Here is a 17,592-nt window from a genome sequence, read left to right as displayed (position 1 = left end):
TCTAGGCTGTCAGAAATTCCTAAGTGTGCTTCTGTCATGTGGAGAAGTATCGACCATGAGACGAAGGCCTGTTTGTAAGGTCATGGTTTTCATTCATTTAGGTGGCTCAGAGAAGCTACTGCGTGTGTGTTTGAACCTGCCATATTTTCTGCGCTATATCAATCGGTTCCAAGATGCAGTGTTAGCTAATTCCTTCTTCATAATGCCTGCAACAGTAGCAGATGCCACTGCTGTTCGTAATGGGTAAGTTGCTTCCTGGTGCACATGCTTTACTTTTTTGTTATTGTTTTGTTTTGTTTTGTTTTGAGACAGGGTCTTGTTCTGTCACTCAGGCTGGAGTGCCGTGGTGTGATCTCAGCTCACTGTAACCTCTGTATCCTGGGCTTAAGCAATTCTCCCACTTCAGCCTTCTGAGGAGCTGGAACTATAGGCATACACCACCATGCCTGGTTAATTTTTGTCTTTTTTGTAGAGTTGGGGTTTTGCCATATTACCCAGGCTCGTCTTGAACTCCTGGGCTCAAGCAGTCCTCCCGCCTTGGCCTCCTAAGTGTTGGGATTATAGGCGTGAACCTCTGTTGGGCCCATGCTGATAATTTCTTTAACTGTCACATTATAGAAGGGAATGATTCTAAGAGACATTTGTCGATCTCTGTTATGTTCCAGCTTTCATTCACTGGTGATTGATGTAACTATGGCATTGGATACCCTTTCTCTACCTGTGTTGGAACCTCTCAATCCTTCTCGTCTACAAGATGTGACAGTCCTTAGCCTAAGTTGTCTGTATGCAGGTGAGAAGTTATTATGTCTGGTGTCATTTTCTCAGTCAAGCACAGATATACTTTCAGGAAACCATGAAAATCCTTCTGAATACTCTACTCATCCCCCTTTACTTGCTCTCTTTCCCCAAGGATCATCTAACATCGCGTCAAGGTGAAATGAGGTCTCAATAGGAATCTTTGTAAATGGTCCTGTTGTTTCACTGCTGCCATTGTGTTATAGGCATATTTGGTTTTATAGTATGTGCAGACATTAAGTATTTACTATATAAAAAGGAAACTGCCAAAGACTGATGGGATATTGAAATGAACCAAGTGTAGTCTCTGCCCTGAAGGAGCCTATATTAGAGCAGCAAAGAACACATAGGGCTAAATAGTATAATGTAAAACAGGATGATAAAGGCAGTAAGAGAAATATAGAATATTTTGGGTACACAAAGAAGAGGGGAATTGAGTCTTGCTGTGAGGTCAGGTTTGAAGAAGGCTTCATGGAACAGGTGGTATCTGTTTATGTTGATAAATGCGAAGAATGGTATTCTTTAAGCTTCCATAAAATCCCCTTTCTTCCTGTTGATCTTACTGCCTTTGAAGCAGGCCCTGACACCTGGTGTTTACTCTCTTTTAAGTTATTGTTAAAAGGACTTTTTAGTCCAAGTCACTGATCCTTGGCTTTAAGTTCCAAGACATATCATATCTCTAGTATGTCTTAGAAGTTACAGCAATTTCAGAAGTTTACTTGGTTTTGCAAGTGAGGATTTGAGTAGATTGTCTTAGAAAACTGACCTTGAGAACACCATGAAATTGCTGAGGTTGATCTCCCTACATTCTCTGAACAGTTTTAATTTGAACATCTATGTGTGAATAGGAATATAAAGATAAAGGCATCTCTGCCCTCAAGGACTTTACTGTCTTTTAGAGGATATTAGTAAATCACTTTTGTAAGTAAAGAAACTGAGTGAGAGATGAGACAGTGCTTTGGAAGTTTAGAGGAGGGAGAACTCACTTTCAGTTGAGAAAGGCAGTAATCATGGAGGAGTTCTGATGTTGATTCTTAAGTCAGGTAGGATCTTGGCTTGGCTATTTCTAGGCAGAGGCAAAAGCAGACAAAAAGTATCCGAGAGTCTGGGGTAATATACTCCATAAATCTGTGTGTGTGTGTGTGTGTGTGTGTGTGTGTGTGTGTGTGTGTGTAAGTAAGTGAGTCTGTAGGTTTTATGGCTGTTCGTGGGTGTTGTATAATTGGACAGAAAGTAAGACTCAATTAGAGATGCAGATGAAGTCATTTGGACCATATCCTGTAGATAGTAGAGACCATTAAAGATTCTGAGCTGTGAGAGGATCTGAGGTATATTTTAGGAAGAACAGTCAGGCAGTAGTGTACAAGGTGTTTTGGTGTGGGGAAATGTTGGAGGCAGGGAAATTGCTTAGGAGGAATTTGCAGTCGTTCAGGCAGCACGCATATAGGGCCTCAGCTAGGGCAGCAGCACTAAGAGCAGAAACTTAAGGATGCATGTGAGAATATGTTCTCTCCTGACTAATTTCCAGTATTGAGCTTCCTTGTGTTCTGCTGTTGATTTTGCATTTTTAAATTTGGGGTTTATTTAATTTGATTTCCATGGAACTTCATAACCCTCACATGGATCTCAGCGTACTCAGTAAGTGATTAAAGTCAGTAAGGACTAGAGATTCTTTAAAGATTCATAGTTGGATTAAAGATCCCAAAGCTGGTTTGTTAAAATTTGATGATTTGGGATTTGATTTAAGGAAAGAGATTTGGCTATGATGTCTTTGAGAAGTTCCAGGTATGGGATTTTTTTCTATAATCTTAAAATTTATTTTAATTTTTTGAAATTACTAGATTTTATTATTTATTATTTAAGAAATATGGTCTTGCTATGTTGCCTAGGCTAGATTTGATTGAACTCCTAGGCTCAAGTGATCCTCTCACTTCAGCCTCTTGAGTCCACTGTGCCTGGCTGTAGATTTTAGTTTTAATTAATTAGTTAATTAATTTTTTTTTGAGACGAAGTTTCACTCTTTTGCCCAGGCTGGAGTGCAGTGGCACGATCTCTTGGGATTTGATCATTGCAACCCCTGCCCCTACCGGGTTCAAACAATTCTCCTGCTTCAGCCTCTCAAGTAGCTGGGATTATAGGCGCCTGCCACCACACCTGGCTATATTTTGTATTTTTAGTAGAGACAGGGTTTTGCCATGTTGGCGAGGCTGGTGTCGAACTCCTGACCTCAGGTGATCCAGCCACCTTGGCCTCCCAAAATGCTAGGATTACAGGCATGAGCTACCATACCTGGCCCATTTATTTTTATTACTTTTTTTTTTTTTGAGACAGAATCTTAGTGTTTCAGCCAAGTGGGAGTGTAGTGGACCAATCATAATTCACTGTAGCCTCAAACCCCTGGGTGCAAACGATCCTTCCACATCAACTACCCGAGCAACTGGAACTAGAGGCATGTGCCACAACATCTGGCTTAGATTTTAATTTTAAAGCAGTTTTAGATTTAGAGTTCCCATATACTCTCTCTCCCCTATAGCTAGTTTCTCTTATCAGTAATACTTTTAATTAATGTGGCATATTTATTATTGATGAACCAGTATTGAGATATTATTAACTAAAGTCCATAGTTTACATTGGGGTTCCCTTTTTGTGTTGTACAGGTCTGTGGGTTTTGACAGATGTATAGTGTCATGTATCCATGATTGCTATATTGTACAAAATAGTTTCACTGCCCTAAAAATCCCCTTTGCTCCACCTGTTCATTCCTTACCCCATCCCTTGACCCCTGCTAACACCACTGATCTGTTTACTATCTCTCTAGTTTTACCTTTTCTAGAATATCATATAGTTGGGATCATACAATAAACAAGATTTTCAGATTGGCTTCTTTCTCTTAGCAATATGCATATAGGTTCCTCCGTGTCTTCTTATGGCTTGATAGTCCATTTCTTTTTATTGCTGAATTAATATTCCATTATATGGATATACCATAATTTATCTGTTCACCTGTTGAAGGGCATTTGTGTGTTTTGTGTGTGTGTGTGTGTGTGTGTGTGTGTGTGTGTGTGTGTGTGTAGTTTTTTGCTTATTTGGATAAATACCTAGGAGTCTGGTTGCTGAATTGTATGGCAAACCTATTTATTCTTGCTCTTAATGGCATTTATTTTAAGTAATCAAGTCATGGAATTGCTTGTGGGTGGAGTGTGCTTTTTTGTTTCAGCTTTGGTGGATTCTTGGGTGTACTCCATGGCTGAGATCTGTGCATCATCTTTTTCAGGTGTGAGTGTGGCGACCTGCATGGCCATCCTGCATGTGGGTAGTGCCCAACAAGTGCGGACAGGGTCCACGAGCTCCAAAGAAGACGACTATGAAAGTGACGCAGCTACAATTGTCCAGAAATGTGTAAGCCAAAGATCTCGGGATAAGGGAACCTTGATTGTTCAAATGAGGGTGTATGGCCAGTTCCATGGTAGAGGAAAGAATTTAGAGTATCTTCCACATTACTTTCCCTGGTAGTAGGTTTAAGAGGTAAGCATCCAGCTTGTTGATTTGGTGTACTGGTTTTGCACAGGTGCTTTCCTGTCACTGTTGCCTCTGTAGAACACACTTGAAAGATTCGCCATTAATTCAGCATATATGTTTGAGGACTTACTGTGTGTCAGTATACTTTTTTGGGGAATGCAGTAAACAGGAAAATTTTGGATTGTGATTAAGTGTGCTGAAACAATACATTATGACTGAAAGTGATCTGGGCCGGGTGTGTGGCTCACGCCTGTAATCCCAGCACTTTGGGAGGCTGAGGCGGGTGGATCACCTGAAGTCAGGAGTTCAAAACCAGCCTGGCCAGCATGGTGAAGCCCTGTCTCTACTAAAAATACAAAAATTGGCCGGGCGTGGTGGTGCATACCTGTAATTCCAGCTGCTTGGGAGGCTGAGGCAGGAGAATCGCTTGAGCCTGGGAGGTAGAGGTTGCAGTGAGCCAAGATCACACCATTGCACTCCAGCCTGGACAACAAGAGTAAAACTCGGTCTTAAAAAAAAAAAGAAAAAAACAGTGATCTGATGAGCTGGGCATGCTGCTTTTGATTGGGAGGAGGGATGACTTCTGAGAAGGTGACATTTGATCCAAATGAAAAGAGGAAGTCAGCTCCATGTGAAGGTCAAGGGAAGTGTGATGGAATGGTATCATTTTAAAGAGGATACTGAACTCTTCAAGTCAAATTGATTTGGGTATGAGGCAGTATTTCTAATGAAATGTGTCAGCTTGTTCAGATTTTTGTGTCTGTTTGATATTGTACAGCTTGAAATCTATGACATGATTGGACAAGCAATCAGCAGTTCTCGCCGGGCTGGTGGGGAGGTAAGAAGCATATCTCTGTAGCATACTTCCTATCTTGTCCTCTCTGAGATGTGAATCTCTCTGTGATTATATTTTTTGTTTTGTGCTTTTTACAACAGCACTATCAGAATTTCCAGTTGCTAGGTGCTTGGTGCTTATTAAACAGCCTTTTCCTCATACTGAACCTCAGTCCTACTGCGTTGGCTGATAAGGGGAAAGAGAAAGACCCGCTGGCTGCCCTCCGAGTCAGAGACATCCTTTCTCGTACTAAAGAGGGAGTGGGCTCCCCTAAACTGGGGCCTGGAAAAGGGTATGTGTCTACTTGATTATAACTTTTATTTTATTTCCTTAATATATTATATTGACAAGGACCTCTTCATATCAATAGGAAAATTTGCCTTCCTACCTGGTTTGAATTTAAGAACTAAGACAATGATCATGATCTACTATCTCCACAGCATAGCTTTGTGATTTTTAGAAAAGTCACTCATTGTCTTTGATCCTATTTCCTCATCTATCAGAGGGAAAAAATATCTGTGTAATGTGTATTTCAGGAATTTTATGAAGTTCAAATCAGAAAAAACATGTTTCTGTCTTGTAAAGCTGGCTTGTTTGACTTGGAGTTGGGTACTTGCATGTGTAACCCGTTAAGAAGGGAATATTATCAGAGCCTCCTGGTTTACTTCCTCCTATTGTTTTGATAAAATCTGGGAAATAATTACTGCTTGCTAGGAAAGAAGAGATATGACCAGTGTGCTATTCAGGTTTCGTTTTCTAAGCCCAGGTATTTCTGGATTTTATTTTTTATTCAATCTGTATCATATACTGGGCCCTTTTCTAGGCATTGAGGATATAGCACTAAACAAAGTAATGTCGTTGTCTTTATGGAGTTTATGTCTGGAGAAACAGTGAACAAATCTAATAAGTAGATTATAGATAATCATATATAAACGTTGTGAAGAAAAGGATGTCAGAGTGAGGGGCCGGAGAGTTATAGGGGGTTTATATTGTATTATATATTTATTTTAAAAACATTTTTATTTTATTTTATTTTGAGACAGAGTCTTGTTCTGTCGCCCAGGCTGGAGTGCAGTGGTGTGATCTCGGCTCACTGCAACCTCTGCCTCCTGGGTTCAAGCAGTTTTCCTGCCTCAGCCTCCCAAGTAGCTGGGACTACAAGTGCGTGCCACCACACCTGGCTAATTTTTGTATTTTTAGTAGAAATGAGGTTTCACTATGTTGGTCAGGCTGGTCTTGAACTCCTGACCTCATGAGCCACTGTGCCTGACCTAAATTCTATTTAATTTTAATTTAATTTATTTTAATTTTATTTTTTTGAGACAGAGTCTCACTCTGTTGCCCAGGCTGGAGTGCAGTGGCTTGATCATGGTGCACTGTATCCTCCGCTTCTCAGGTTCAAGCAATTCTCATGCCTCAGCTTCCCAAGTTGCGGGGATTACAGGTGCACGCCACCACACCCGTCTAATTCTTGTGTTTTTAGTAGAGACAGGGTTTTACCGTGTTGGTCAGGCTGGGTCTCGAACTCCTGGCCTCAAGTGATCTGCTCACCTCAGCCTCCTAGAGTGCTGGGATTATAGGTGTGAGCCACTGTACCCAGCCCAGGGCTATTATTTTAGTTAGGATAATCCAGAAAGGGCTCCAAAGACATGATGTGGAGACCATATGTTAGGTGACAGAGAGACCCATGTAAGAATTTGGCGTAGAATTGTTCAGGTTTGAGGTGGAAGTATGATTGACGTTTCTGAGGATCAGCAAGGTCAGTGTGACTAAAATAGAGAAACCAAGAGGGAGAGTGGTAGAAAATTAGGTCAGACAGGTAGCCAGTGGCCAGATCATTTAGGGCCAAGTGTAGTCAGTAACTGTTAGAGGGATTAAACATGGGAGAGATGTGACCTGATTTATTGGTGATCTGAGAATAGACTGCAGGGCATAAGACAAGAAGGAGGGAGAACAGTTAGCAGCTAATGTGTTATTCCAGATGAGAGATGAAGGTGCCTTGGAATAAGGTGATGTGGCAAAGACAGAGAAAAGAGGTCAATTTGGAATATGTTTGAAAGGTACGGTTGAAAGGATTTGCTGGTGGCTTGCATGTTGGGTGTGAAAAAGATGACCATGATTTTTTGGCTTGAGCCACTGGGCTATATAATTTACTGATACATGGAACTCTTGTTTAGGAGTGGGTTGAGTGGGAGGAAAGGGAAGAAATAAAAATGTTGTCTTGGCCATGCTGAGTGTAAGAGGACTGTCAGACCTCTATGTGAGATGTTGAGTAGGCAGGTGGATATGTGAGTCTGGCGTTTAAGGAAGAGGTCACATCCTGGACCACATTAACAAATTACCCTCTGAGCATCTTCTCTGTCCCAGGCTCTGTGTTAGTTCTGGAGTGCTGTGATGAACATAAAAATGAATGTATTCTCAAGAGACATGAAGTAGATATCCATACAAATACATCTTTTTTTTTTTTTTTTTAAGCAGAGTCTTGCTCTTTCGCTCAGGTTGGAGTGTAGTGGTGTGATATCAACTCACTGCAACCTCTGCCTCCCAGGTTCAAGTAATTCTTGTGCCTCAACCACCAAGTAGCTAGGATTACAGGTGTGCGCCACCATGCCCAGCTAACTTTTTTGTATTTTTTATTAGAGATGCGGTTTTGCCATGTTGGCAAGGCTGGTATTGAACTCCTAGCCTCAAGTGATCTGCCTGCCTCAGCCTCCCAAAGTGCTGGGATTACAGGCATGAGCCAACCTGCCCAGCCATGTCAAATTATAGCTAAGAGATTATTAGAATGGGACATTTGACCCAGCCAGGAACATCAGGGCAGGCTTCCCCAAAGAAATGCTAATTAAGCTGAAAGCTGAAACAGGTATTGACATGGTAGGCAGTAGATACTAGGCAAAGTAAGGAGGTAAGAGTGTTCCAGAATAAACGATAGTTTTTGATTTTATGAGTGGCCATTTTCATTCTTGGCATTGCAAAGGGAAATGAAAGAATGCCAAGAAGCGTATCCTTAGAAGTAACAGTTACGCTTTTGAAAGGGCGGTGGTTTCTTCATATTTTAAAAGAATGCATGTACATTGTGTAAGTAACAAGCCATACAGATGGGCATGAATAGGAAAGGTAAAAATGATCCCAAATTCTGCCACTCAAATTGGTAAGCATTCTTTCAGACATTTTTCTGTGCACATATAAAAAGTATGTAAGTTTACAGAAATGGGATTGGTGTATATGAAATACTGCAACATGTTTTCAGTGACACTATTAAAATGTCAATTTTTAATGGCCAGTAGTATTCCATTATGTAAATATACCATAGTTGACTAATTCACCTATTGCTAAGCACTTATTTAGATTGTTCCAAATGTCTTGTTTTAAAAAATTTTGCTTTGATAACTTCCTGAAATATAAACTTTTGGGAACTTAATTGTCGTCTTGGGATGAATTCCCCGAAAGTACAGTTGTTAGGACAAAGGGCTCACATTTAAAAATTGGAAATGTTTTGTCAAACTACTCTTTAGAAAAGTAACGCTAATTTGCATTGACACCAACTGTGTATTTATATGCCCACTTCTCCTTGCCCTCTTTAACACTGGGTATCATTAGTCTTCATGTTTGCTAATTATCTTAGGGGAGAAAATGCTCTGGTATTTCATGCATTTGTATTTCTTTGATTACTAGTGTGATTGTGTTTCATTTCACATATTTATTGGTCTTTTTTTTTTTTTTTTTTCTTTTTTTGAGACGGAGTTTCGCTCTTGTTACCCAGGCTGGAGTGCAATGGCGCGATCTCGGCTCACCTCATCCTCTGCCTCCTGGGTTCAAGCAAGTCTCCTGCAATAGCCTCCCGAGTAGCTGGGACTACAGGCATGCGCCATCATGCCCAGCTAATTTTTGTATTTTTAGTAGAGACGGGGTTTCACCATGTTGACCCGATGGTCTCGATCTCTTGACCTCGTGATCCACCCGCCTCTGCCTCCCAAAGTGCTGGGATTATAGGCGTGAGCCACTGCACCCGGCCTTCATTTGTGTTTTTTTTTTGTGTGTGTGTGTGAACTACCTTATGTCCTTTGCCGTGGTTTTCTCTTTGGTATTTGTCATTTTCTTTTTAATTTTTTAATTATTATTTTTACAGAGATAGATTCTCACTTTGTCTCCTAGGCTAGAGTGCAATGTTATGATCATTGCTCACGGTAACCTTGAACTTCTGGGCTCTGGTGATCCTCCCACCTCAGCCTCCTAAGCAGCTAGGACTACAGGTCTGCACCACCATGCCCAGCTAATTTTTAAAATTTTCTGTGTTGACTAGGCTGGTCCCGCACTCTTGGCCTCAAGCAATCTTCCTGCATTGGCCCCACAAAATGCTGGGATAAAGGTGTGAGCCACTGCGTCTGACCTGTGTTTGTTCCTTTTTCTTTTTGATTTATATGAGCTTGCAAATTAGATACATTAACCCTTTGTTTTGTGGACATTTTGAACAGGAGGAAAACACTTCACTCAAATGTAATTTTTTTTTTTTTTTTTTTTTTTTTGAGACACAGACTCACCCTATTGGCCAGGCTGGAGTGCAGTAGTATGAATACATGAACACAGTTCACTGCAGCCTCCACCTCCTGGCTCAAGTGATCCTTCTGCCTCAGCCTCTTGGGTAGCTGACACCACAGGTGTGCGCCACCATGCCTGGCCAAGTTTTTAATATTTTGTAGAGATGGGTGGGGTCTTGCCATGTTGCCCAGGTTGGTCTAAAACTTCTGGGCTCAAGTGATTCTCCCACCCTGGTCTCTCAAAATGCTAGGATTATAGGCATGAGCCACTGCTCCTGGCCTCTCTTTTTATTCTCTTAGATTTGTTTCCAGATATTTTATAGAAATTGGCCATTTTAACCTTTTTCTTTTCAAAATAATGATTCTTTAGCACTTCAATCTACATTTAAAAGTCAGCATCTTTGCATGACCTGTTAGCTTTGAATTGATTGTATAAATTCTAAAAATTTTTGGATTTGGGAGTTTCTTCTATTCCAGGAGGTTTTACTTACTTATTTATTTATTTGTCTTTTTGTTTTGAGACAGGGTCTTGTTCTGTCATCCAGGTTGAAGTGCAGTGGCACACCTCAGCCTCCCAAGTAGCTGGGGCTATAGGTACATGCCACCACACCCGGCTAACTTTTTAATTTTTCTGTAAAGACAGGGTCTCCCTCCCTAGGTTGCCCAGGCTGGTCTCAAATTTCTGGGCTCAAGTGATTCTCTCATCTTGGGCTCTAAAAGTGTTGAGATTTAAGATGTGAGCCACCATGCCTAGCCTAGTCCAGGAGTTCTTAACCTGAAGCCTTGCAGATCCTTAGGCCATCTGTGGATGGGGTTCAAGGAGATTGTGAACTTCAGGAATTATATACAAATGTATGTATATATAATTTATTTTCTGAAGAAAGGTCCACAGAGTCTCAAAAGGGTCTAAGACCCCAAAATGTCAAGATCTACTGTTTCAGAGGTTGTGATTTATTGTTAATTATTTTAAGGTTTGCGTTTTCCTTTTTCTTTGTGTAGGCATCAGGGATTTGGGGTACTCTCAGTAATATTGGCAAACCATGCCATCAAACTGCTAACGTCTCTCTTTCAAGACCTACAAGTGGAGGCCCTTCACAAGGTGAGGAGGTTATACTCATGGTAATCAGCATATTGATTACTGGATCCACTTCTGGCCAAGCTAGCTTGATCCGTCAACTCAGGTTGTTTTTCTGGCTGAGTGGTATCATTAATTTTCCTTTGATATTGTTGCCTTCAGGGTTGGGAGACAGATGGACCTCCTGCAGCCCTGAATATTATGGCTCAGAGCACCTCCATACAGAGGATTCAACGGCTGATTGACTCTGTCCCACTGATGAACCTACTCTTGACGTTACTTTCAACTTCCTACAGAAAGGTGAGTGGGAGTCAAGCCACTGATAATTTGGAAGAATGTCTCATAATTGTGTGTATATGTACATATACACACAATTATATATACATTATATGTGTGTGTGTGTGTGTGTGTGTGTGTGTGTGTGTGTAACCTTCTTGAAATGAATAAGACTGACTATACACCATGACCTTTATAGACCCAAAGTTGTGGTAATGGTGTTGAAGAAATTCTTTTTTCTTTTTTTTTTGAGACAGAGTCTTGCTCTGTCACCCAGGCTGGAGTACAGTGGCACAATCTCGGCTCACTGCAGCTTCTGCGTCCGGGGTTCAAGCAATTCTCCTCCCTCAGCCTCCCGAGTAGCGGGTCCTGCAGCTGCATGCCACCACGCCCAGCTAATTTTTTGTATTTTTAGTAGAGATGGGGTTTTACCATGTTGGCCAGGATGGTCTTGATCTCCTGACCTCATGATCCACTCGCCTTGGGCTCCCAAAGTGCTGGATTATATGCATCAGCCACTGCACCCGGCCAGAAGTGAGAATTCTTAACTGGTTGAATCTGTCCAAACATTTGAATTAGTTATTGATTATCAATGTTGTGATACACGTGGCTATGTGGTGATTTGTGATGATTGGCATACTGAAGCAGAAGCATAGAGGACACTATAGTAACACCCCGTTTTTCAATTCTTGTCCACATCTCTGGTTAGTAGTGTTTTTGTGGGATAAAGTGATGAAAGTCCTTAAGGGAGCCGTTAAGAGGCATACTTCTTAGATTTAGAAAAAATAGTGAGATATGAAGAAAGTTTTTATGTGGTGAATGAGATTAAGTAGGATAGCTCTGGTTTTGTAATTGTCATTTTCCTAGGCATGTGTCCTGCAGCGGCAGAGGAAGGGCTCCATGAGCAGTGATGCCAGTGCCTCTACTGACTCCAATACTTACTATGAGGATGATTTCAGTAGCACGGAGGAGGACAGCAGCCAAGGTAGAGGCAACTCTTTTCTCTCTCCCCGAGATAAGCTATAGAGTGCAACAGGAGTCTTCTCAGCAGGCTGTTGTAGTTTCCTGAACAAACAAAAGCTTCCATTTTGTTTTCACCTGCTTAGCCTGGACCTTGGTTTTATGTGCACTCAAAGATGACGTGTTATTTAACAGTAAGTTGAGCTATTGAGGAATGAATGATGGACACAACTTTCAGCCAAGCCCGGGTTACTTTCCATTCCTTTTCCTCCAAAATCAGAAAACATCTCAATTGTTGCATATTTCTTCTTGTGTTGGCTCATCTGGTGACCTCTGCTCTAAGCTTTCTCAGTGAAACTCAAAAGGTCACAAGTGAGGTGTTGGGTTTGGATGTTGTCATAGGCGTAGTTTAGGGAAGCTTGAGTAGAGAAACCTAATCCTGTGGTAGTGAACACACTGGCATGCCCTCCTGCCTTAGTTTGATGAGAGAGTAAATAAGGTAAGTACCTCAGATTCTTTCATAGTCAGGTTTGTGGGAGCAATGTGAAATACAGAGGGAGGTGTGATTCTTACATCCTGTGATTTTTGGTTGATAAGGCAAGTATAAATTTGCTCTTGAAAATGTTTTACCAGCAAAATAATGTGAAGTTGTTTCTCTTTCTTTGTTGGGCTCCTTAAAGAAAAAATAAATCAGTTTTATTGGGGTATAATTAACATGCAGTAAGGCGCTCTTATTTTATGTATGCATTTAGATGAGTTTTGATAAATATATGCAACCTTGTAACCACCATCACAATCAGGATATTCTTGTGTTCCTTTTGACTTTTAGGAAGCAGATGCACTAAAAACATTTTTTTAAAATTTATTTTTGTTACTTTCTCTTTTTCTATTCAGACGATGACAGTGAACCTATTTTGGGGCAATGGTTTGAGGAGACTATTTCTCCCAGTAAAGAGAAAGCAGCACCTCCGCCCCCTCCCCCACCTCCTCCACTGGAAAGCTCTCCTCGCGTTAAAAGCCCTAGTAAGCAGACCTCTGGTGAGAAGGGCAACATTTTGGCCAGTCGCAAAGATCCTGAGTTGGTAAGAGTAGGTTTTTAAGGTTTAGGGGAAGTGAACATGGGGGGTCTAGGGGTATGAGAAGTAGATCATTTGAACTATTTTTAGGTTAAATAACTGTAATGTTTAAAGATATTTTTGCTTAGGACTTACATGTTGTGATTAAGTTTCATTAAATAACGTGTATGACTGTTACTGTTTCTCTACTAGCCTTTAGAATTGATCAGAAGTAGGCTTGAAACTTACTTCTATCGCTTAATGGCTTTGTGACCTTGGGCAAGAATCTGAATTTTTTCCAGCCTTGGTTTTGTCTCCTATCATATGAGAGTCATTGTACCTGTATCTACAGGTGTTGTGACATCTTAAAGAGAGACTATTTGTAAAGTGCTTAGCATAGGTCTGATACATCATAAGTGCCTGCTGTGGTTGAACTGTTGGTTCAGCCAGTATTGATTATCTAGTAAGTGTCAGTCCCCATTCTGATGATGTGAGTGAGTTAGATACAATTCTTGCCTTCATATAGCTTATAGCTAGTCAAGGATGTAGACATAAAACATTTATACAATAATTCAATTTAATTTTAGTAGGGAAGTGAAGAGTCAGGAATTCTATATATGTGTAATAATCATTAATATAGGCTTCAGGATTGAATATGTCAGTAATGAATTGGAGCTGGACAGAGGACCTTAGGAGAACAAAAGAATTGGGTCAGTCTAGTTGGAAATCCTGTTACAAAATGCACTATTTTATAACCTCTGTTATATTAAACTGGAATGCCATTTTATGTAACTGGTAGAGTTACATGGGAAAGACTCTCATAATTAAACTTAGACCCATTGTAAGTGATTTAAAATCTGATTCTTTAATTCATTGTGTTTATTGCATGAGAACTATCAGGATATTTTATTTTCTCTTTGTAATCAGAGTTTGTAAACGCTGGGCTTATGACCCTGATGAGAGTTGTTTTTGTGTGTTCCTTTCAGTTCTTAGGTCTGGCTTCCAACATTTTGAACTTCATCACCTCTTCCATGTTGAACTCTCGGAACAATTTTATCCGAAACTATCTGAGTGTATCTCTTTCGGAACACCATATGGCCACCCTAGCCAGTATCATCAAGGAAGTGGACAAAGATGGACTCAAGGGTCAGTAGACAAGATATGTGCCTGGTGGATTTTTCTTCTCATGGAGTTTGGCTCTTGGCAGGGAGGTGTGGTGCATTCAATAACCACTTAAATAATTGGCTTTTCTACTTGTTTTCAAGGTTCATCAGATGAAGAGTTTGCCGCAGCTCTCTATCACTTCAACCACTCTCTGGTAACCTCTGACCTTCAGTCACCTAACCTGCAGGTTGGTGTGTGCTGTGACCATCTAGACAAGAGCTCATTACACCAGCTTCCATAGGCTGTAGCTCCAATTGTTTTTTTTGTTTGTTTTTTGAGATGGAGTCTTGCTCTGTCACCCAAGCTGGAGTGCAGTGACGTGATCTCGGCTTGCTGCAACCTCCATCTCCTAGGTTCAATTCTTCTGCCTCAGCCTCCCAAGTAGCTGGGATTACAGGCGCATGCCACCATACCTGGCTAATTTTTGTATTTTATGCAGAGATGGGGTTTCACAATGTTGGCCAGGCTGGTCTTGAACTCCTGATCTCAAATGATCCACCTGCCTTGGCCTCCCAAAGTGCTGGGATTGCAAGCGTGAACCACTGCCCCTGGCCTGTAGCTCCAATTGTTAAGGAAGTTTGCCATTAAATCCCCTCCCTGGAAAGAGCATTGAGAGGTGATTCTAGTATGTCCCTGTGTCTTATATTTGGGATCATTTCGAGAAAAAAAAAAAAAAATGTGTCCTTTATCCTAAGTTAGTAAGATTAAAGAAAAGGAAAACCCACAAAAACAAACAGAAACTCCTGATGATTATGTTAGCAGAAAAGTAGACAAATACACAAGCAGGCAATTTATATAAAAAGAATTATAAGTGGTCAATAAACAGAGGAAAAATGTTTAGCATCCTTAGTAATTGAAGAAACACAAGTTAAACTTTGGTTTTAAAAGAATCCGTCAAATTATAGGAGATAGATGCTCTCATATACATTTGTACTTGCAAACCCACCACCAGAACAAAATCTAGGACGTTGATTGTAAACTTCCAGTCTTAACGGTTCTCTCCCCACTGAAGTAGCTGTTGTCTTGACTCCTAAATCTCAAGTTCCTGATGTCCTTAGTCACGTATTTATATATATGTGTATCTACATATATAATCCATATCCCTTACATTTAAAAAACCTTTTACAAATTGCTTGTAGTTTTTTTTTTTTTTTTTTTTTTGAGACAGAGTCTCACTCCGTCACCAGGCGCGAGGCTGGAGTACAGTGGCACGACCTCGGCTCACTGCAACCTCCGCCTCCCAGGTTCGAGCAATTCTCCTGCGTCAGCTTCCTGAGTAGCTGGGACTACAGGTGTGCACTACCACGCCCAGCTAATTTTTTTGTATTTTTAGTAGAGACGGTGTTTCTCCATGTTGGCCAGGATGGTCTCGACCTCCCGACCTCGTGATCCGCCTGCCTTGGCCTCCCAAAGTGCTGGGATTACAGGCGTGAGCCACCATGCCCGGCCTGCTTGTAGTTTTATAGTAAATGACATCAAGCTCTATGTAGTCTTTTCAGGCTCTTTTTTTCATATATTATGATACAGTACTATACTGCCAAGATTCATCTATATTGTTATTTATTTCTGTAGTTCTTGTTTGGACTACTCTATGATATTCCACTATGTTTGTGACTCAGAGCCACAGTGAGATACTACTTCACTAATACCCATTAGGTGTAAGTGAACAAATGTAATGCATCCATACAATGACTGTTACACAGCCTTCAGAAGGAAAGAAAGTCTGACTCATGCTATGATATGGATGAACCTTAAAGGCATAATACTAAATAAGTCAGTCGCCAAAGCACAAGTACAACCCTGTATGGTTCCACTTATGAGGGACTTAGGTAGTCAAATTCATAGAGACAGAAAGTAGAATGGTGGATGCCTGGGGCAGGGAGGAGGGGAAAATGGGGACTTGGTGTTGAGTGTGTGAAGTGTTTCACTTGGGAAAGATGAAAACGTTTTGGACGTGGATAGTAGTGGGCTGCAGAATAATGTATATGTACTTAATGCCACAGAACTGTTCATGCAAAAGTGGTTGAAATGGTAAATTTTGTGTTATCATATTTTACCCTACAAGACAAATAAAACAAAAATAGTGCTTGGTACCTAGTACTAGTAACTAGTAAATGTTAACTGTCTTTATAATTGTATTATTATTTAATATTATTGCATCTCTTGGTTCATTTGTTCAATAAATACTTACTGAGAACCTGCTATGTGCCAGGTACTATTATGGACACTGAAGAAATAAACATAACTTGAATTAGTGTGAGATCATGAAAAAGAAGGGAGATACGGTGTAGGACATTTTGCAGAGATCATGGGCCATTATTTGAATGGGGTGAAGAGCATGGAAAGGAAGGAGTCTTGGATATTGCCTGGGTTTAAAACTCATACGAGAGTAGAAGGATGCTATTGTCATTAATAGAGGCAGGAAAGTCAGGAAGGAGGGTTGGTTTGGGGGTAAGAGAGGTTGGATTTTGTTTTATTCATTTATTTATTTTTAGAGGTGAGGATCTTACCGTATCTCCCAAGCTGGTCTTGAACTCTGGGTTGAAGCCTTACTCTTGCCCTCAGCCTTTTGGGACTATGTGTGTATGCCACCATGCCCAGCTAGTTGCTAGTTTTTTTTTTTTTTTTTTTTAAGAGATGGCGTTTCACTATGTTGCCCACACTGCTCTAACTCCTGACCCAAGTGATCTTCTTCCCACCTCAGTCTCGGGTATAGCTGGGACTGTAGGTGTGAGAAATTGCTTGGCCTAAGGTTTCAGTTTAATGATGATGAAGTTTTGGGTGCCAGTGTCTAGAATAAAGTTGGGAATGTGAGTCTGAAATTCAGGAATTAAATTGGGACAGTTTTTGAAGTAATGAGAAACAGTGAGACTAGCAAGAGAGCTGAAGGCTGAGGCTGAACCCTCAGAAATGCCAGTATGAAAGAGGAGTGGTGGGCTGGGCATGGTGGCTCATGCCTGTAATCCCAGCACTTAGGGGAGGCCGAGGCGGGTGAATCACGAGGTCAAGAGATACAGACCATCCTGGCCAACATGGTGAAACCCTGTGTCTACTAAAAATACAAAAATTAGCTGGGCATGGTGGTATGCACTTGTAGTTCCAACTACTTGGGAGGCTGAGGCAGGAGAATTGCTTGAACCTAGGAGGTAGAGGTTTCATTGAGCTGAGATTGTGCCACTGCACTTCAGCCTGGGCAACAGAGCGAGACTCCATCTCAAAAAAAACAAAAAAAAAAAGGCCAAGTGTGGTGGCTCACTCCTATAACCACAGCACTTTGGAAGGCCAAGGTGGGCAGATCACCTTAGGTCAGGAGTTCATGACCAGCCTGACCAACATGGTGAAACCTTGTCCGTACTAAAAATACAAGATTAGCTG

The 17,592-nt window shown here is 41.0% G+C and overlaps 1 protein-coding gene across 8 annotated transcripts in view; it reads left to right on the top strand.

Annotated features, from left to right (window-relative positions):
• UBR4 (ubiquitin protein ligase E3 component n-recognin 4) overlaps positions 1-17,592 on the top strand; it is a 137,575-nt gene that overhangs the window by 11,953 nt on the left and 108,030 nt on the right. For all 8 annotated transcript variants that reach the window (XM_032300616.1, XM_032300610.1, XM_032300613.1 and 5 more), the window contains exons 7-17: positions 102-243; positions 666-790; positions 4,070-4,194; positions 5,093-5,152; positions 5,251-5,441; positions 10,687-10,786; positions 10,925-11,062; positions 11,906-12,023; positions 12,893-13,080; positions 14,040-14,199; positions 14,319-14,404. In XM_032300616.1, coding sequence (XP_032156507.1) covers positions 102-243; positions 666-790; positions 4,070-4,194; positions 5,093-5,152; positions 5,251-5,441; positions 10,687-10,786; positions 10,925-11,062; positions 11,906-12,023; positions 12,893-13,080; positions 14,040-14,199; positions 14,319-14,404 — 1,433 coding nt within the window. The remainder of the gene's footprint in view (positions 1-101; positions 244-665; positions 791-4,069; positions 4,195-5,092; positions 5,153-5,250; positions 5,442-10,686; positions 10,787-10,924; positions 11,063-11,905; positions 12,024-12,892; positions 13,081-14,039; positions 14,200-14,318; positions 14,405-17,592) is intronic.

The sequence above is a fragment of the Sapajus apella genome, unplaced genomic scaffold (genome assembly GCF_009761245.1).
Source record: "Sapajus apella isolate SASKATOON/1434 unplaced genomic scaffold, GSC_monkey_1.0 scaffold43, whole genome shotgun sequence".
Lineage (NCBI taxonomy): Eukaryota > Metazoa > Chordata > Mammalia > Primates > Cebidae > Sapajus > Sapajus apella.
Note: the sequence above shows the minus strand (reverse complement) of the source record. Positions and strands in the feature narration are given on the sequence as shown.